This window comes from Pan paniscus, chromosome 11 (genome assembly GCF_029289425.2).
Source record: "Pan paniscus chromosome 11, NHGRI_mPanPan1-v2.0_pri, whole genome shotgun sequence".
Classification (NCBI taxonomy): domain Eukaryota; kingdom Metazoa; phylum Chordata; class Mammalia; order Primates; family Hominidae; genus Pan; species Pan paniscus.
Genome location: NC_073260.2, coordinates 84,677,135 through 84,698,536, shown reverse-complemented (window position 1 = coordinate 84,698,536; position 21,402 = coordinate 84,677,135). Strand labels below are relative to the sequence as shown.

Below are 21,402 nucleotides of genomic sequence, written 5' to 3'. Positions count from 1 at the left end.
ATCCTTTGATATCTAGGTGGAGGTAACCATGCTTCCCAGGCTGGTGAATTCTGGGGCTCAGCAGAGACAGCACACGTGGGTGCTGCCAAATGCCTGTGCCCTCTGAAGTGGTGACCACTGCATGTGTACCACACCTGGGCCTTCCAGAGCCTCACCTTGTGCTGCAGAGGAGCAGGGTGCCAGACTGCAGGGAGTGGAGTGTGTGAGCCTGCAGGCACAGGTGGCTCCTCTTTTGAAACCACTCTGATGATCTCTGAATTGCCTGTCAGGGAGGGTGGTCGTTCTTTTCTTGTCTTGGACAATAGCTCCTGGCTCTGTTTATTTGGCTGACTTTATGCCTTATCAGTTGGTCCTTTTGCTACACCCTTGGTATTCTCTCCTCCCAAACTGTCTTTCTCGTTTGTTACAATATAGACAGGGTGAGAGTTTTCCAAATTTTTAAGTTCTGCTTCCTCTCTCGTGAATGATTCCATCTTTAATTTCTCTTGTCTTGCATTTTACTATAAGCAATCAAGAGAAGCCAAGCCATACCTTCAACAGTTTGCTTAGAAATTTCCTTGGCCAAATATCCTCATTTTCATCTGAGACCTCATCAGAATGGCCTTTACTGTCGTATTTCTACCAACATTCTATCAGGATTATTAAGTATTCTTTAAGAAGTCTGAAGCTTTCTCTATAGCTTTCCTGTTTTCTTTCTGAGCCTCACCAGAATTGCTCTTTATGGGCCATTCACAGCCATGTATCCCTTTTGTAGCAAGCACCTCCATACTCTTACAGCTTTTACTCACTACCCACTTCCAAAACTGCTTCCACATTTTTACATGTTTGTTACAATAGCACCCCCAGTTCTTGGTGTCAGTTTCTGTCTTGGTCTGTTTGAGCTACTGTGACAAAATACCGTACACTGGATACCTTATAAACAGGAGAAATCTATTTCTTACAGTTCTGGAGACAGGGAAGTCCAAGATCAAGGCATCAGCAGATTCAGTGTCTGGGGAGGGCCTTGTTCTTTGATAGACAGTGGTCATCTCACTGTAACCTCATATGGCAGAAGGGTTGAGGGATCTTTATGGGGTCTCTTTTATAAGGGCACTAATCCCATTCAATAGGGCTCTGCTGTTGTGACCTGATCACCTCCCAAAGGCCCACCTCCTAATACCATCACCTTGGGAATTAGGATTTCAACATATTATGAATTGGGATGGGAGGGGGGATGTAAATATTCGCCCAATTTCAGATATTATATAATTACTCTTTACAATACTGTGAACCATCAGGTTTTTTGCATATAACATTTAAGTTTTGTTTAAATAAACTAAGAAAAAGGTAAGAGACTTATTCAAAGTGAATTTGTGATAATTATGAAAAATAAGTTGCCAGTCGTTCCATTTAGTTTCTACACCATTGCTTTGGTGAAAGATAAATTTAGTTTTATAAATAACAATGGAGATTTAAAGATTAGATGTAAATTAAACAGAGCTTAAAACTACTAATCTATAAAATTATTTTAATTGGAAAAGCTTGAAACTTCTGAGTGTGTGAGTTAATATTACAAATTTGACAGAATCTTAACCCTGCTGGTGTTACTATGTATGTAAGCTATCTTTTTGTTTAGTATTTGTTTTTAGCCTTTTGTGTCTTTATATTTAAATATGTCTTTTAAGCAGAATATAGTTATTCTTTATCAGAGCATTTAGTTCACTTACATTTATTGTAATTATTAACATATTTAGGTTTAAATCTACCAGATTATTATTTGCTTTCTATTTGTTCCATCTGTCCTGTATTTTTTTTTTTTTGGCTTTCTTTTAGATTGGTAGATTTTAGATTGATTTTAGATTTATATTGGTTTTATTCTCTTAACTGATTTTAACGGACACTTGGCATTACTTCATGCAGTCTCACTTTATCAAACTCTTAATGTAAAAGTGTATTTTTGGGAGGCCAAGGTGGGTGGATTAGGAGGTGAGGAGTTCAAGAGCAGCCTGGCCAAGATGGTGAAACCCCATCTCTACTAAAAATATGAAAATTAGCTGGGCGTGGTGGCAGGTGTCTGTAATCCTAGCTACTCGGGAGGCTGAAGCAGAGAACTGCTTGAACCCGGGAGGCGGAGCCGAGACTGTGCCACTGCACTCCAGCTTGGGTGACAGAGTAAGACTCCTTCTCAAAAAAAAAAAAAAATTGTACTTTTATCTTTTTTTTTGGACAATACAGGATTCTTAGAACATTTGAAGTCCATTTAACCCCCCTCAACATATCTGTTGCTGTTGTTAGATACTTTCAGATACTATGAGTATTTTTAACTTTACAGATATTATTGTTTAATGCAGTCATTAGCTCTCACCACGCATTCCACCCCCTGCTCTTTTTTCTCTTCATTTTTTCCCCTACATTTTGGGTTTTATCTGAGATCATTTTTCTTTTTCCCAAAGAACACTGTTATCTCTTCACCTTTACTTGTTGAGGGATATTTTCACTGGCTGGAGAATCTAGGTGACATTTACTCTCTTTCAGCACATCAAAGATATGATTCTGTTGTCTTCCGTCCTCCACTGTTAGGATGTCAAGTTAGCTGTTCGTCTTGTTGTTGCCCTTTTGAAAATGGTCTGTCTTTTTTTTTTTTTTTTGAGATGGAGCCTCACTCTGTCACCAGGCTGGAGTGCAGTGGCATGATCTTGGCTCACTGCAATCTCTGCCTCCCGGGTTCAAGTGATTCTTCTGCCTCCCAGGTTCAAGCGATTCTCCTGCCTCAGCCTCCCAAGTAGCTGGGATTACAGACATGCACCACCACACCTGGCTAATTTTTGTATTTTTAATAGAAACGGGGTTTCACCATATTAGCCAGGCTGGTCTTGAAGTCCTGACCTCATGATCTGCCTGCCTCCATCCACCTCCCAAAGTGCTGGGCGTGAGTCACCACACCCGGCCGAAAATGGTCTCTTTTAAGGCTAAGTTGCTTTTATGAATTTCTCTTAGTCTTTCATATTTAGGAGGTTTACATAGATATGATTTTCTTTTTATTTTGCTTGGGGTTCCCAAAGTTTCTTAAATTTGGAGCTTCATGTCTTCTATCAGTTTTGGGAAATTCTTAGCTATATTCTCTTCAAACATTGTTCCTGCCTTCGTTATCTCTCCTTCTGGGACTCCATTTATGTTTGCGAATGATCTTTTCACTATATCCTCTGTGTTATTCTCTTATGAATAAATTTCTATCCTTTTGTCTCTCTGTGCTTTCTTCTGGATGTTTTTTCTAACCCACCTTCTAATTCACCCATTCTTTCTTTCACTGGGTGTTATCTGAACTTTCTTTAACTGGGTGTTATCTGACATTAAATTTATCTTTTTAATACTTAATGTAATTAATTAAGGGGTGGGAGTTAGGAAAAATATCTATCTACAAAGACTCCTTAGGGGATTTTTTTTTTTAAGTTGAGAAGTATTGCCTTAGGGGCATAAGCCAGCATTTGGGAAGCTCAATAGGATTTACTTTCGAGCAGACTTTGACTTGCGCTCCCCACTTGCACCCTCATTTTCTGGATTGTACTTCTGCTACTTCTGCCTTTTGGTCCTATGTGAGTAGCCTCTCTGAAGCATCTTTTGAAAGCCAACTTCCCATCTTTGTGAAATAGGAGATGGGCTGAAGAAGGGAATTTGAAGGTCTAACTCCTCTTTATAAATCTTTTAGCTGGTTCTTGTTTTCAATTCCACCCTAAAACCCATTTGTTAAAAATAACCAGTGTCTCTAATTGCTGAACTTTTCTAGGGCTTTGTAATGTAAATCAGCATTTTTTTCCCCTTGATTTCCCTTCCTTCCATAGGTACTTAGCAAAGTGAAGGAAGTTGGAACTCAAGACCATTAGTTTCATCCATCTGCCTCCACCTGCCTCCATCTTCCAACATTTTGTTATTATCTCTTGTTTGCTTTTGATACTGGTGGGCTGGAGGGGGTCTCCAAATGCTGGTGGGACCTTGACCCCAGCCAGTGTCTGTGTCCCCAGGCTCTTGACACTATCACGCCAAGGAATTGAAGGATGAGTCAGAAAATAGTGAAAATACGGAGATTTATTGCAAAACAAAAGTACACACTCAAGAAAGGGGACTGCAGGCATAGTCGAGACAGTCCCACAGTGGGGTTTGGGATTTTTATCTTTATGGATTTCTTTAATCAAAAGGTGGAATATTCGTGAAGATAACTTGGAAAAGGTGGAGATTTCTCGGAACTGTTGTGCTACCCACTTTTACACCAAATATGGGTGTTCCTGGAACTGTCATGACACTGGTGGGTGTGTGACTTAGTATGTTCATGAGCACATGATGAGGTCCTAGGTGAAACCTAGGTCAATTCCAGTGCTATGTTGGGTCCAGTTGGTCCCAACCTGGTTTTTCAGGGTCTTATCAGTCCCTAGTTTCTGCAGCCATTTCAGCAGTTTCTTTTTTGCTGGTCATGTGAAACTGCTGCCTGGAATTTTCTATTCTCCTGTGACCACCCTGTGTTATTCCTGTCTCATCATTACCTCCTCTTGAATTTATTTTCTCCCTATGAATTTATCCTTAAAAAAAAAAAAAAAAGATTTTTTTTTTTTTTTACTGTCATCTTGGTAGTATTTGAGAAGGGATCAGAAATAAATGCTTTTGTTAGATCCTCTGTGTTTACCAGAAGTTATAGAACTTTCATTTCAATAATGCTCACTGTCGACTATTCATTATGTTATATATTCCCAGGGCATTTATTGGTAATTGCCAAACAAAAGTCATTTTAATTTTACCCATTTGTGTTGTATAATAAAAATTCCATCTGATGCAACACTAAGTCTGCATTACATTTTTCCTGGGGTAGGTGTTTCTCTTTCAGGTCAAAGCTGGAAATACTGGTAGGACTCATAAAAGCAAATAGCTATGTAGTATTTTGTGCTTAGCAAAAGGCATTTTTATTTTATCTATTATCTGAACTATTAAACAGTTTCAGTGACCTTCATTTAAATGATTTGAGAATGAGACGGATGAAACATTTAATAGTTATTTATTAGGATATTGTAGTGGTGACTAAATTTCAGGATATCAGGTCTATGGATGAAGTATTTGAAGCTTGAGCATGTTTAAAATACTATAGGATGGCCAGGTGCAGTGGCTCACGCCTGTAATCCCAGCACTTTGGGAGGCCAAGGCAGGCAGATGTCTTGAGTCTAGGAGTTCGAGACCAGCCTGGGCAACGTGGTGAAACCCTGTCTCTACAAAAAATACAAAAATTAGCCTGGCCTGGTGACAGGTGCCTGTAGTCCCAGCTACTCGGGAGGCTGAGGTGAGAGGATTGCTTGAGCCCAGGAAGTGGAGGTTGCAGTGAGCCGAGATCATGTCGTTGTATTGTACTCCAGCCTGGGTAACAGAATGAGACCCTGGCTCAAAAAAAATTATAGGTAAGTGAAGTTGAAAGATAGCAATATCTACACAATGTTTTATCATAATTAAAAATATACCCATGTTTAAATGAAGCCTAATTACTGACATATAATCAAAAATACTATTTGGATCTAGTTTTTAATTGAGATGAAATTCACAGAGCATAAAATTAACCATTTTAAAGCAAACAATTCAGTGGCATTTAGTATGTTGACAATGGTGTGCAGCCATCAATCACCCTGTCTTGTTCCAAAACCTTTTTATCACCCCCAAAGGAGACCCTCATACCAATTAAGCAGTCACTCCTGGCCCCTGGCAACCACTGATCTGCTTTCTGTCTGTATGGATTCACCTATTCTGGATATTTCATAGAAATGGAATCATACAATATGTGACCTTTGTGTGTCTGATTTCATTCACTTAGCATGCTTTTGAGGTTCATCCATATTGTAGCATGTGTCACTACTTAATTCCTTTTCATACCTACAGCATGGACATTAGAAAATTTGATGAGAAATTGTTCCTAATGCAACTAATAAATATAACTTAAGCCAAAGAAAGCCTTTAAAATACTTAGCATTAGTTATATTTTGTTTTAACATTTTTAAAAAACCTAATTTGGTATGTTTTGATATTTTTCGAATAAGGTATAGGGAACACTATGAGTCTGTGGACCAGTTACCATCATATTATTTCTCAGCTAAAGGCTGTAGTCCTTTCCCCAGCATTATGAGAGAGACTGAGTGGTAGATATTGGTAAAATAGTACAAAGATATTAGTTGCTATAGACCGTTAACAAACACTAGAATGAAATGTTAACCTCTGTTATCTGTATTTTCCTTATGTGAAACTAGTATTTGTTTGTTTATACATATATAGGAACTCTGTCTTCTGAGAAAATTAAATTAATATAGGTAATTCTTGGCTAAATGTTAACAGTAGTGTCTAATACTTAGCTATGTGGTAAAGTTTACTGGTATTAATGTGCCTTATTTTTAATGTATAATTTACCATTTAATTAAGCAAATTAAGAAAAAAGATTTTCCTTTCTAATAGCTGTGGTACACATAACTTGAGTCTGGTTTGCATTTCTGGGAATCATTTATTGCTACTACATAGAAAATTCTTAGCGCTGTAATTACTACTGAGATTTTTCTGGGCAGATAAGTCATGTAATTGGAGATCATATCATACCTTCTTGTACTTTGGAAATCGTCGTTGCTTATAACTAAAAGTGCACCATTTGTATTTGTGCTGAGTAGATGAAATGCTGTTGTACCCACAAATAGAGAGATTGAAATCATCCAGATAAATAAGTTTGGGACTGATGTGAGCACCTCGGGATCCCAGACCAGATTTGATTATAACGAAAGCTTTGAGCCTTGTCATAAGTAAATGATCCTTATAATTGAGATGTAGATAGGTATCAAATTAGTGATTATTAGTCTGGAAGACTTAGCTATGTAAGGAATTTGATGATTGTATATGTTTATGGCTATTTATATTTTTGGTAGCCTCTTGGGAGAAAAAGTTATTTCTCTCACAATAAATGTCTGAGACTTCAAAATAAGAATATAATATATCAGCATAAGGAAGAATACATATTTAGTGTTATATTCATATTAGAAAAGAATGTATATTCTTTAATTGCTGGTTGTAGGATTCCATATATTCCTGATAAGATCAAGTTTTTAAATCTGTGGTTCAGATTTTTCACATTGTAATGGTTTTTGGGTCTGTTTGTTCTATTAGGTATTAAGAGAGATGTTTTCAGGTTTCCCCATCACTGCGAATGTGTCCACTTTTCCTTTTAGTTCTGTCAATTTTTGCTTTATGTATTATTATAGTAGATGTGTAGAACTTTTGCTTCATTACGTCATTCTGGTGGATTGATCTCTTTATCATAAAATGTCTCTTCTTTGGTAATGCTTCTTGCTTTAAAGCCAGCTTTGTTTTACATTGGTGTAGTTGCCCTAGCTTTCGTTGGTTAGTTTTTGCATAATATCTTTTCCATCCTTCTAGTCCCAGTTTTCTCTTTATATTTAAGATAGAAATCTTGTATGTACCAGGTAATTGTATTTTATAATCCAGTTAGTCATCTTTGTCTTTTAATTGGAGTATTTACTCCATTTCCATTTAATGAATTACTAATACAACTGAGCTTGTAAGTTACTGTATTTGTTTTCTATTGGTTTCACTTGTTTTATGTTTTTTTCTCACCTTCTTTGAGATTAATTCAAAAAGTTTTATTGTTATTCCAATTTTGTCTCTCTGTAAGCTTGTTCCGTTCTCTTTTGCTGTTCTTTTACTGGTACTCTAGAGATGATAACATGGATATTTGGTTTATTAGAGTATAATAAAAATTACTCTTCTTGCCTCTTCACAGACAATGCTAGGATCTTCAGATGTGTTCTATTCACCTTTTCACCTTTTGTGTTATTGTCATATATTTTAATTGAACTCCATATATTTTATTATTTTTTATTAGTAGTATTTTTTAAACTTCTAGGTTCAGCGATACATATGCAGGTTTGTTACATAGGTAAACCCATGTCACGGGGGTTTGTTCTACAGATTATTTCCTCGCCCGGGTACTAAGACTAGTTCCCAATAGTTATTTTTTTCTGATCCTTTCTGTTCTCCCACCTTCCACACTAAAGTAAGCCCTAGGGTTTGTTGAACTGAACTCCATATATTTTAAATCTAATTACACATTATTAATGTTTTAGTTAGTCACATTCACTTATATTTACTTTTCCATTGTTCTTCATTTCTTCCTCTATTTCTGTGTTTTGGTTTAAGATTAATTTTCTTTTAGTGCATGTCTGCTTACAACAAATTATTTCCATTTTTATTTATTTGAAAAATTTCATATTATTTCACCTTCACTTTTGAAGACTGTATCTCCAGTATAGAATTCTAAGTGGGTCTTCCCCCTAGTGCCACCTCGCCCCCCTCGCTGGCACTTTAAAGATGCCACTGCATTGAATTTGAGCTTCCATTATTTATGTTGAGAAATCAACTATCTTTTTTTGTTTTTGAGTTGGAGTCTCACTCTGTCGCCAGGCTGGAGTGCAGTGGCACGATCTCGGCTCACTGCAATCTCTGCCTCCTGGGTTCAAGTGATTCTCCTGCCTCAGCCTCCTGAGTAACTGGGATTACAGGTGCCTGCCACCACACCCAGCTAATTTTTGTATTTTTAATAGAGACGGGGGTTTCACCATGTTCCCCAGGATGGTCTCGATTTCCTGACCTCGTGATCTACCCGCCTCGGCCTCCCAAAGTGCTGGGATTACAGGTGTGAACCACTGCACCCGGCCTACTGTCTTATTTTTTACTCCTTTGAAGGCAATGAGTCTTGTCTGGATGCTTTTAGGTTTCTCTATTTCTGGTTTTTAGCAATTTTGCTATGAGTGCTGAGAGTTGGTTTTCTTTGTATTTATCCTACTTGGGATTTGTAGCCCTTCCTAAATTTGTGATTTGAGTCTTTTGTTGTTTTTGGAAAATTCCCCACCCTTAGCTCTTCAAATGTTGCATCTGCCACATTCGTTTTTCCTCAGCAGGTTTAATTTATGTGGAGATTTAAGTTTTCTATCCTTTTTTTGCTTTCTTCCCTTCAGTTTGGACATTTTCTACTTACCTATCTCTGCTTCACTAAGTCTCTTTCCAGCTCTGTCCAAAAGACAGTTTTAAACCTATCTTTGAGTTCTTAATTTCAGTTATATATTTTTCATTTCTAGGTTTTCCATTTGATTCTCTTTAAATAGATTAATAGACGGTGAAATTCTTCATTTCATCGTCTGTTTGGACATATTAATTACAATTATTACTTAAAGTTCATGCCTGAGACCCCCCATACTGAACTACCTTTGGGTCTGTTTCTGTTGGAATATTTTTCCTGTTTCTATTTCTTATGTGTGGTAATATTTGATCAGATGCCAGGTATTATGTATAAAAACTTCAGAGGCTCTAGATATCTTCGCTCACAGAAGATTCATTTTATCTTCTGGGAGGCTTTTAGAGTAGGGCAGATTGCCTGAGTCCAGAGAGCCCCTGAGTTTCCTTAAGGTAGGGTTGCAAAATGTATGAAACCTCTTTGAACTCTTGGTTCACGCCTCCTCCTGGCTTTGTAAGCTGTAGCCCTCCAGAGGTCACAACTGAAGGCCTAGGCTCCTCCTCTCGCCAGCACCACAGGACTACCAGAAATTTCTGTTGCTCACTTGTTTATTTTTTGTTTTGGTTGTTTTGCTGCTTTATGCTTTGCTTTTTAGCCTCTTGTACTATGTAATTTAAAAATTTGTCAAATGTCTTTAAGGGAAAACTGTCAAGTGTTGAGGTCACATCTCTGCACCTCCCTTCTTTCAGGAACCTTGGCAGCTCTGAACTTCAGTTTTTGCCTCCAATCCTTTGAAATTGCTGAAAGCTCTGATGACTTCTCTGCCTCTAACAGCTGCCCTTGCTTGGCCTGGGTTCCACTGGACTTTGCCCCACGCACCTTTTTTTCTTTGCTGATTTTGCTTTGTATCCTTTCACTGTAATAAGTCATAACTGAATTCAACTGTGTGCTGAGTCCTGTGAGTCTTCCTAGCAAATCACTAACCCTATGGTGGTCTTGGGACCCCTGATAAGCATGTTCATTCTGAATTTCTGTAAAGGTTGGTTATCCCAGAGGTTCTAATGTTCTACTGAGAATGATCAGAGACAGATGGTATTATGATCCTTTTATGGATGTGTGCAGCTGAGGCTGAAAGAGAGAAATTTACCTGAGGCCATCCATCTAGAAATTCCGGTCAGAATCAGGAGTTGGATTGAGGTCTAACTCTAAAATTCACGTTCCTTTATTGTATCTTATATCCCCCAAGTATGTAACCAAAATTAATAGAATATAATGGTTTCAGTTTTTGAAATGCTCTTGTCTAATTTGGATAATTTAGTCATTTAACACTTTCATTATGTGTAAGGAATGTTTTAGTTCAATGGCAAAATAAGTTGGAGCTTAGTGACATAGTTAATTGCTGCTTCCCAAAGCCAGCTTAGTGATACAGCTGCTCCTTGACTTACAGTGGGATTATGTCCCGATAAACCCATCATAAGTTGAAAATACCGTAAGTTAGAAGCCCGTTTCCTACACCTAACTACCAAACATCATAGCTTAGCCTAGCCTACATTAAACATACTCAGAACACTTAAACAGTAGCCTGCAGTCAGGCAAAATCATCTAAGGCAAAGCCTGTTTTATAATAAACTGTTGGATATCTCAAGTAATTTATTGAATATTATACTGAAATAACGGAATGGTTTTGCACCATTGTAAAGTCAAAAAATTTTAAGTTGAACTATTACAAGTCAGGGACTGTATTGTACTTTTCAACAAAAGTACAAATAGATTAGCAAATTTCTTTTTTTTCCAAATAGACATATTCTCTTGTTGGATATTCTGTACGCTAGTTATGTGTGTGTATGCATGTACGTCTATATGCTGTAGCCATTTAAGCCTGACAGAAATTGTTACTTGCATTTTCTATGGATAACTTTGTTTACTTTGTGCTATTTTTAGGAGATGCCATATTTATCTCTCACAAGATAGGAATAAAATTTTATAAATTATATAAATGAAACATCTTCTGGTATTTGTACAAATAGAAAGATTTTCTTTCACCCTAAATCTGACATTTCAATACAAGAAAATCAGACACAATCAGCAATTCACAAATTGCCAATAATTTAGGCAATGGCATATTTTTCTGTTTCTGCATCATTTTCAAAAATTTTCCCCCATGATATTTTATTATGCTGTCTTAAAACAGGTAGGTTATTCTCAAGAGTTAAGAGTGCAGAGTTAAAGGAGGGTTCTGAGGTGCAAAGGTAGATGGAGTATTTTTCATCCTATTGGCTTGAGACAGGCCATTGCCTGGTTCTTTAGGAATTGAGAAAGGTTGATTTACTGTTTTCTTTAACAAGGTAGGTTTTATTATTATCATCATATGAGCCCAGCAACTTTGTGAGATGGGTGAGACTGATATTGTTATCTCTGCTTTACACTGAGAAACCTGTGCTCAGAGAGAGGAAATGGCTTGTTCTGGGTCATACAACTGGTGAATACAGTAGAGGCACAACCCAGAATTTCCAACTCCATGGGCAGTGTTTTGCTTTCATCATGCCTGTTGTAGGTCATGGAGCCGAAGATGTACATTCTGGTGTCTTGGATGGCAAATCAGCTCTCATGGAAGGAGATGGCATAAATTTGAGGGAGAATGGTGAATTTTTTAGGTTTAGTTTTGTGTTACACTTAATAGCTTAATGTGAGGGTAGCCAGAAAACTTTCTGAATCTGCATAAAGTAAAAATTTTTTGTTCTCTTTAGAAATCAGTTGGAATTATAAACCTTTTCTGCATCATAATGATACCATACAGCAGAGAATTTCAATGCATTCATCCTGTCAGAAAGGCTCTTTGGGTGAAAGTTTTGATGTTTTTCTTGAAGCAGCATGACAGGATTTGGTTTTGGACTAAAATGCTGTTTTCTTTAGAATGAAATATTTCTTAATTGCTTTTGGCTTAGTCTATTCAGAGTAGAAGGATAGATGTTAAGGCAGGTGTACACAGGGCAGCTGTCAGAAAAGGATGCAGGACAAGCCAAAAGGAGTAAACTTATCTGAAGAAAATGGGGGAAGCAAGGAAACAGTGGCGTTAAAACAAAGTAATCATGACAAGAAATAATTAAGTACTGGTTAGACTTTTTTTTTCTTATGATTGTAAGATTTTTTGGACTCCTATCTGCTTATTTAAAGCGATTATTTTATAAGCATAGGGCAAGTGACCTTGAAGTCTTTTTTTTCAGTGAAGGTTTTGTGAGAATCATAGGAAATAATGTCTATGAAAGCATTTCCTACATTGTAAAGTGCTCAAAACATAGGTTGAAATTATTAATAAAAGCAAAGATGAATTGCTGTGATTGGTCTTGTGCCTTGAAGTTTGTTCACTAAAGTAAAATCTGTGGGATAAAAATTGAGGATCTCGTCAACCTCAAGGCTTTTCATAAAGAGTTTAGCAAACATTTATTGAGGTGCCTGCAATGTGTCATGCCCTTCTGGAAACTGACAGGAGAGATCAGATGGGTAAGTCACAGTTCTTGATCTTAAAGGCACTTGTGATTTAGTACTGAGAATATAGGCACACAAATGAGTGCTTTCAATTGCGTACATGAAGTGATCAGATAGAATGTGCAAGGTACAAAGGGGATATAGAGAAAGGACACATATTCCAAGATGAGCTTTAAGGATGAACATCTGAAGATGAGACTGAGCTGTGTTTTGAAAAACTAAAGAGTATTTAGGGGAAGAAAGATGTGAAGTATACCTGTATTTGTCCATTATAAAGGTATTCCTTTATAGCAACTGGGTACTTATAAACTGAGACCGGGTAATTTATGAAGAAAAGAGGTTTAATTGGCTGGTGGTTCTGCAGGCTGTACAGGAAGCATGGTGCCACCGTCTGCTTGGCTTTTGGGAAGGTCTCAGGGAGCTTTTACTCATGGTGGAAGGCATAGCGGGAGCAGACATGTCACATGGCGAGAGGGGGAAGTGCCACACTCTTTTAAACAACCAGATCTCGCATGAACACAGAGTGAAAACTCATTACTGTGAGAGACACCAAGCCATTCATGACCCAAACACCTCCCACCAGGCCCCACCTCTGACACTGGGCATTACATTTCAACATGAGATTTGGAGTGGCCACACATCCAAACCCTATCAATACCTTATGCAGAGGAAACAGTGCTGATGAAGGCTTGCAGTATGAAATGTGAGGCATGGAGTGGTCAGGATATTGAGTGGCAGGACTTGCTTGTAGCAAACTTTGGTTTGCATGACTCACGGAGTGAATGATACCGAGCATACTGGAAGAGGATTGGGCTTGGTGGGGAGAACGGTGAGTTTTCCAGATGCTACATTTGAGGTGCACGTGAGACAGTCATGGGACTATATCTGGCAAGTCCATGCATGTACAGAAGTTCCATGGAGAAGTTGGGGCTAGAAATTTGGATTTGGAAATAATGAGAATACAGAGTAAAATAGATGAACTTGTTCAAAGAGGGCATGCTTATAAGAGCTGTTGGCTAAGAAAGCATTTTTATAAATACAGTGCCTAGGTTTGAGGAATGCATAGAGGATGAGGAGCACATGATTACCATTGAGAAGGGACAGAAAGGAATTAAGCAAACTAGAATAGAAGGGTATCAGAATTTTCACCACCAGGAAGCACAGTGGAGAGAGCTAGTAAAAATGGACTGGAAAATGGTGATTGGAATAGCAGTCTGAATGCTGGTTTTAGTGGAATGTTGGGGGATGTAATCTTCTGTTTCTCTCTTTCCCCTGTCTCAGTATTTATTCCCCTAGCTCCTTCCAGATCCCCTGATATCTTTCTCTCTCTCTCTCTCTCACACACACACACACTCACAAACTCTTGTACACACTTGTGTATACCTCTTTGCACCGCTAACTTCCTCCTCTTTGCACACTCAGCCTGACTAATGTGCCCGAGCTAGCACTGGTGGGCCCATCACAATAGCTCGATGTGTGCTGTATACTTCAGCTCCAATGTAGACCTTAATGAAGCCGTGGCTAGGAACATGATCTTATTAGGACCTGGAGAAACAAGAGTCAAATGTTAGGGCCATTGTGGGTTATAGGAGTGGAATCAGAGGAGTGGACCAGCTCCATACTCTTACTAGAATGGGTGATTTCAAGAAATGAATGGAGTTCTTCTCATAGTCAACATGATGAATGAGCCAAGATCAAGAACTGACAGGATCAGATTATTTTCCTAAGCATTTCTTGTGAAGATGCTTCTTTTATTTTCCAGGTACTTGCCTTCCAGGTTGTGCTACTTTGTCTTAAAAGTGCACATCAACACCTGATACCAACATTGCTCTAAGATTCCTTCCTGTCAAGGAAGCTAAACTTATTTAGCTCTATCCTGGGCATCCTTCTTGCTCCTAAATCATACTTCTCTCATTCTGTTTCCTCATTGACTTCAGCTTATAAGACTAGGCTTTTTCTGTAAACCCTTTCCTTTTGTTCAAATTGATTAACTCTGCCATATTCAGTTTCCCATGGAGAATGAGATCCTTACTCTGATCCCAGTGCAGTGGCTGGGCTCCCAGCAACCAGTTTCACTTATGCCAAGTTTGTTTTCAGATAGGGGGAAAGGTGGGCTGGAATTCCGCTGTTCATAGATCTCTTGAACGATGCGTGCTTCCCTGCCCAGCTACCCAACATTTTGTGTTCTTCCTACCTGATGGATTTTGTGTTCTTCCTACCTGATGGGAGACACTGGCCACTTCTTGTCTATCTGGAAGCAGCCTCTGTAGTTCTGGGTGGTTTCCCCAGCCCCTGTGCTGGCACAGTGCGTAACTTTTTAGTATCTGTCTCTTCCTTGCATTTCCATTATCATATCTTCTTGTTGTGACTGTCTCCAGGAAGAAAATAAGTATGTGTCAAGAGAAGATTTGTCTTTTCTCCCTTCCCTCTTTTACCTTTCTTTGCTTCAGTTAGTTTTCCATTTATTCTAAGAATCACCTGGGACTCCTCTGAGAATTTGAAATACAAACTCAAGGAGGAAGAATGAATTATTATATTTCAAAAGAAACATGGTAAGTCATTTTAAAGGGCCAAATAAGGTCGGGTGTGGTGGCTCACACCTGTAATCCCAGCACTTTGGGAGGCCAAGGCAGGCGGATCACTTGAGGTCAGAAGTTAGAGACCAGCCTGGCCAACATGGTGAAACCTCGTCTCTACTAAAAATATAAAACTTAGCCAGGCGTGGTGGTGGGGGCCTGTAGTCCCAGCTAGTCAGGAGGCTGAGGCAGGAGAATTGCTTGAACCCGGAGGCAGAGGTTGCAGTGTGTCGAGATCACACCACTGCACTCCAGCCTGGGCAACAGAGAAAGACTCTGTCTCAAAAAAAAAAAAACAAAAAAAACCCAAAGCCAAATAATCATTTCTTTTAATCTAACTTGTTTCTCTAATGACCTAACAGATTCATACTAAATATTTTAGTTGCAAATTAAAAACTGTGAAATTGTTCTCGTGAGTGTTAGGTATGTTGTGAAGTCTCACACAATCCTCCAAGCCACTCAGCTTGATTTATTTGGACTACTCTATCATATTGCAAGCTCTGAACTTTTAAGAGGAAGTTTGCTACATTAGATCAAGGTGGTTTTGCAATGCATTTTTCCCTTTAATGAGCAAGATTAAAGCAAGTATAGGAAAAAAGGTACTCTTGCTGGATGAGTCTTGCAAACTTCTCAGAAAATTAGAGCCATGTAATCTATTAACTTTCCCATCCCACCTTAACTTCCAGATATCTGGACTGAATTTCATACTCAGTTGCAGGAATTCTCTCATTTTAGGTGACTAATGACATCTGCTTCTCTCTTATTTTAACATATTGTTCCTTTTTCATTGTCTGATTTTATAGGTTTTAATTGCATCAGTTATAGGAAATCCTTTTTGGAAGCAGGTGGGAAATAAACAAACATACATCTATATGAAATTCAGGTAGTTTTGGTCACTACCTTAGAGATTCTAAAATGTTTCTGTAGTGTTTATTTGATATTTTGTGTGGGGGGGTGTAAATCTCACAAATGGGGAGAAATCAGAATAATGTGATATTTTTCTAGGAAAGAATACATTACAGAACCTAGTAGAAAAGTTGTCTCAGTCCCAAACGACCTACTTCATGAAATATTTAGAAGCACTTAGTGCTTTTAAGCAAATGTCTTATTCTGTGTCCTTAGGGAAAGTAATTAATCTGGGTGTAGAGTGTTCACTTGTTTTTCAGTTTTATTCTTGACCTACGGAAACTGGTGGGGTGGGTATATGGGCTGTTTTTATGGCAGCTAATCACTTTATAGACTTAGAGTGAGTGGTTTTAGTGCATTACTCGAGAAGCCAATTAAATGCTCACAGTTTCTTGTAAGGACTATTGAAATTATATTTGCCTGATATACAGTGATTTAAGTAGAATTAAAAAATAAATCTTAGCCTGCAAATTGATGAAATCGTTCAAAGAAATAACCTGATGAGAGAGTTCACTGTTTTTAAAGCTATCTATCTAATTTTAGGATATATATTGATACTCTTGTAATACAATTAATGATTCACATTTCACTGCTTATTGTCAATACAAGGAACTTTCACCTATTATAAATTTCAACTTGTTCATTTGGATAAGATTTTTAAAGTTAATGCAGCTTATATTATATTGGAATCAAAGTTAGTCCAGTATGGTGAAATAATCTTATATTAGGACCTTAAGACCTCACAAAGTCTTGTATGTTCTGTGTGTTTTGGCTGCAGCCCTACCACTTATGTCTTGGATGAAGATGAACCTCGATTCCTTGAAGAAGTTGATTACAGTGCAGAAAGTAATGATGAGTTAGATATTGAGTTGGCTGAAAATGTAGGAGATTATGAACCTTCTGCTCAAGAAGAAGTACTTTCTGACTCTGAATTATCAAGAACATACCTACCTTGAGCCCGCTGCCATCTCTTGTTAACTGCAAAGAATAAATGAAATATCTTGGTTTTTATTTCCCAGGAAGCTTGAGAGAAATGAGTTTATACAGAGCTGACTCAAAAAGACAAAAAGTAACTTGGGCCAGTTTGGTTTCAAGACAATAAATGTGTTATTAATTAATGATAAAATTGGCGCTTGTTTTATTTTCGATATTCAGTGCACTTTATGTAGCATTGAATGATCAAATATTGGATTTACCTTTAAAAAAAAACCTGAGTATCATTGCATGAATTTTTATCTCCCTATGGTTATATCCTGCATCAAGTGGATAATTTTGAAGTGTGTTCAGAATATAAAATTGAAATTTTAGAGTTGTTGAAAATCCTGACTTGTTGAAAACTAATATATATGTACATGGATTTCTATAGATGTGTTTGTTTAGAAGTGGGTAGATATTGCAGATAAGACTGTTCTTCCGAATCATGTTAACTATTGGGTTGTGACTGAAGTAATCCAGGGTTTGCCTTGAAACCATTACATTCTACATTTACCAAATTAAACAAATAAAAACTGTATTAAATGTTGCATTCATTTTGTCATCTTCTTTAACCAGCTCAGATTATTTGATGTATAGAACTTTGTGAGAATGTGATAAAAACCCAGAATTGGACACAGTGATAAAAAGTTGTTTTTAAGAAAGTTGGCTGGGCATGGTGGCTCATGCCTGTAATCCCAGCACTTTGGGAGGCTGAGGTGGGTGGGTCACTTGAGGTCAGGAGTTTGAGCCTGGTCAACATGGTGAAACCCTGTCTCTACTAAAAATACAAAAATTAACCAGGCGTGGTGGCGGGTTTCTGTAATCCCAACTACTCAGGAGTCTGAGGCAGGAGAATCACTTGAACCCAGGAGGCGGAGGTTGCAGTGAGCTGAGATAGTGCCATTGCACTCCAGCCTGGGTGACAGAACGAGACTCTGTCTCAATTAAAAAAAAAAAAAAAAAGCTGAATATACTACTCTTAGATTTTGTTATGATAGAGGTATACCCACACCTATCATAAGAGATATATCTGAACAGCCCATTTCTCTAATCCTGTGCCTCACGGATACACCTGAAGTATATCACTGCAGTTGAACAGTTTGTTAAGAAGCTTGAAAAATGCAGTGAGGAGATGATCTGATGTTAAGTGTGCATTTGTCTGTTGAGCTTATTCAGCATCTCGAGCTGTGCTGTGTTATTAGACTTACTGAAGTGAATGGACTTAGGGCATGCTGACGCTGGTATCAGAGTCCTAGATGACTGCAGTACATTTAAACCCTTTTTTTTTGTTTGTTTGTATGTTTGTTTTTGTTTTGAGACGGAGTCTCACTCTGTCACCCAGGCTGGAGTGCAGTGGCGCAATCTCGGCTCACTGCAACCTCTGCCTCCCGGGTTCAAGCGATTCTCCTCCCTCAGCCTCCCAAGTAGCTGGGATTACAGGCACCCGTCACCACGCCCAGCTTATTTTTGTATTTTTAGTAGAGACAGGGTTTCACCACGTTGGCCAGGATGGTCTCGATCTCTTGACCTCGTGATCCACCCGCCTTGGCCTCCCAAAGTGCTGGGATTACAGGCGTGCGCCACCGTGCCTGGCTAAATCCTTTCTTGTAGTGAAACCTACCTGGGTTTTAGCCCTCTTGCTGCAAGAATGACTTTATTTTTAAATAAAATAAAGCAAATCCATTGACTTTGGATAAGTGTTTTAAGAACTAAGTTTCTGATATAATAAAACAACCTCCAAAAGATACCTCATTGCAGATTTTCGCCAGGATTCAGGTGCTTAGGTTTTGGCACATATCTTCCTCACTTTTTCCTATAGTGTTTTTAACCTGTTATAATTGGAATGATAGAGATGTATTTCAGAATTTTGCATTGTCCAAATCAGTGATTTTTCTTTTTAATATGTAAAGTATTTCATTAACAGTGTAGATTCTTTCTGATGTTTGGGGAGCCATGTTTAAAAATGTAGTATGGAGCAATTGAAAAAGGGGTCTTTTTCCCTAGCCTAATTCTTACTAATCTCAGAAAACAAAGATCAAATAGACTGTGAAGTTGAACTAGTCCTCTTAGTGTAGTAACCAAATTTAGGAAAGATCAGGATAATTTAGGAAGGAAAGTAATCATTTATTTATTTATAATTATAAACAATTATTTTATGTTTTGTATATTTTATGTATAAAACAATTACATGTTTTATTATAGTTATACTTCTTCAGAGAGTAGATTATGGAGCCACCATGTCCATACAGTTAGTTGTTCCTTGGTATTCTTGGATTGATTCCAGGATCCCCCGCAGTTACCCAAATCCACAGATGCTGAAGTCTCTGATATAAAATGGAGTAGTATTTGCATTTAACCTATGGACATCCTCCTGTATACTTTAAATCATCTCTAGATTACTTATAATACCTAATACAATATAAATATAAATGCTCTGTAAATAGTTTTACTGTATAGTGTGTGTGTGTGTTTTAAGAGACGAGGACTCACAATGGGACACTTTGACCAGGCTGGTCTCGAACTCCTGGGCCTACACAATCCTTCCACCTCAGCGTCGCAAGTAGCTAGGACTACAGGTACTCACCACTATGCCTGGCAGTTTTTTAAATTTGCGTTTTTAAAAATTGTTTATTATTTATTGAATATTTTCTACCTGAGATTGACTTAATCTGTGGATATGGAACCTATAGATATGGAGGGCTGGCTGTATATGAATTTGTTTTTGGCTTTTACAAAATTAGATATTAAAAGTAACTACAGTTACTATAATGTGCAGAATGACTCAAATATTTCCATTTATTATGTTAGTGTAAAAACTCCTAACTACGTATTATAATATTTTATATTAATGAAGTACTTTAGCATACATTATGAGCCTGAATAAAGCTTTTTATTAAATATTCACAAGATTGAAGGAGAAATTCTTTATAGTTAGGAAATGATTTTTTCATAAACAATAAATAGCTTTGAAAATATAAAAAAAAAATTTAGGGCTGGGTGCAGAGGCTCATGCCTGTAATCCCAGCACTCTGAGAGGCCGAGGCGGGTGGATCACTTGAGGTGAGGAGTTCGAGATCAGCATGGCCAACATGGTGAAACTCCACCTCCACGAAAAATACAAAAATTAGCCAGGCATGGTGGCATGCGCCTGTAATCCTAGCTACTTGGGTGGCTGAGGCATGAGACTCACTTGAACCTGGGAGGCAGAGGTTGCAGCAGTGAGCCGAGATCAAGCCGCTGCACTCCAGCTGGGGCGACAAAGCAAGACTGTCTCAAAAAATAAAAACAAAAAAATTAAAATAAAATCCTAACTTTCCTAGTTAGAAATATAATTAACTTTTATTGGCTATTAGTAGCTAAAATTGCCCTTATTTTTGCTTCTGTGGCCTCATTTTTTTTCTCGGTTATTCAGTATTTAAATTATGGCTTAGATGTCTTCAATGCCGTAGTCCTGAAAATTAATGATCTACGTTGTGCAGCAGTGATGGGATCTGATAAACTGAGTCTGATGATGGAGTTTAGATTTATTTCCTTTACCTTGCATTTGGAACTTTGAATCTCTTAAATGTGGTTTTGGTCTAGTCCGCTGGTTCTCACGTTGTAATGTGCATCAGAATCTTCTGCAAATCTTCTGAAGACACAGATTGCTGATTATGTAGACCTGGGGTGGAGGTCCAAGAATGTGCATTCCTTGCAAATTCCCAGGTGGTGATGCTGCAGAGCCACACTTTGAGAATCACTAGTATAATCCGGTATGCTCTTCCAGCATCACACCTTCCTTCCTGAGAATCACAGGAGTTGTGAACTGCAGATTAGCATTGGGGAGAATTTAGATCAAACTAATTTGTAGAATCAAGGAGGTCAAGTAAGGTCACAGGGGTACTTGGGTTGAGCCAGGGTTTTAGCCCAGGTCTTCTGACAACTGCCTCATGTCCTTACCACAAAGGAGCTGCTATCCTTTGCCTTTCCCCAAAGAGTGAAGACTGCTTAAAGCTCAAGGATCTTTCTTGAATTTGTGAAATTTGTTCAGGCAAGGTGAAAAGCAAAAACCTATGGTTCACATTGACTTTTTGTATTGATCATTGTCTTTTGAAGACAGGAAGTATGATCAGTCTCTGCCACTTGTGCTAGTTTTTGTGTGGTGTTTAGAAACATGGGCATTTGTCTGGATCCTAATTACAAATAAGTAACCTAGAATTCTCTTCAGATAGTGCACTAACAGCAATGAATCTATTCTAAATTTCAAATATCCAAATTAAAATGACTGTATTAGCATAAGTACTGAAATGGATAATACAATAAATGTATTAATGGAATTGTTTTTGTGCATGATACAGAAATAAATGATAGTAACGAAACTATAAGTGTATCCTTATAAATCCTTGGTTTCCTATACATACTTTACAAAATGTTCATTGAAAATTGGTGAATATTTCTCTTATGTTG

General features: G+C 37.9%; 1 protein-coding gene across 9 annotated transcripts in view; it reads left to right on the top strand.

Annotated features, from left to right (window-relative positions):
- AGTPBP1 (ATP/GTP binding carboxypeptidase 1) overlaps positions 1-17,506 on the top strand; it is a 195,882-nt gene extending 178,376 nt beyond the window's left edge. For 7 of the 9 annotated variants that reach the window (XM_034967480.3, XM_034967478.3, XM_034967479.2 and 4 more), the window contains one exon: positions 16,760-17,506. In XM_034967480.3, coding sequence (XP_034823371.2) covers positions 16,760-16,937 — 178 coding nt within the window. In that variant the 3' untranslated portion in view covers positions 16,938-17,506. Of the gene's footprint in view, positions 1-9,762; positions 12,352-16,759 lie in introns of those variants that run through there. The other 2 variants (XM_034967481.2, XM_055091988.2) reach the window with 1 other exon arrangement.
- The last annotated feature ends 3,896 nt before the right edge of the window (positions 17,507-21,402 follow it).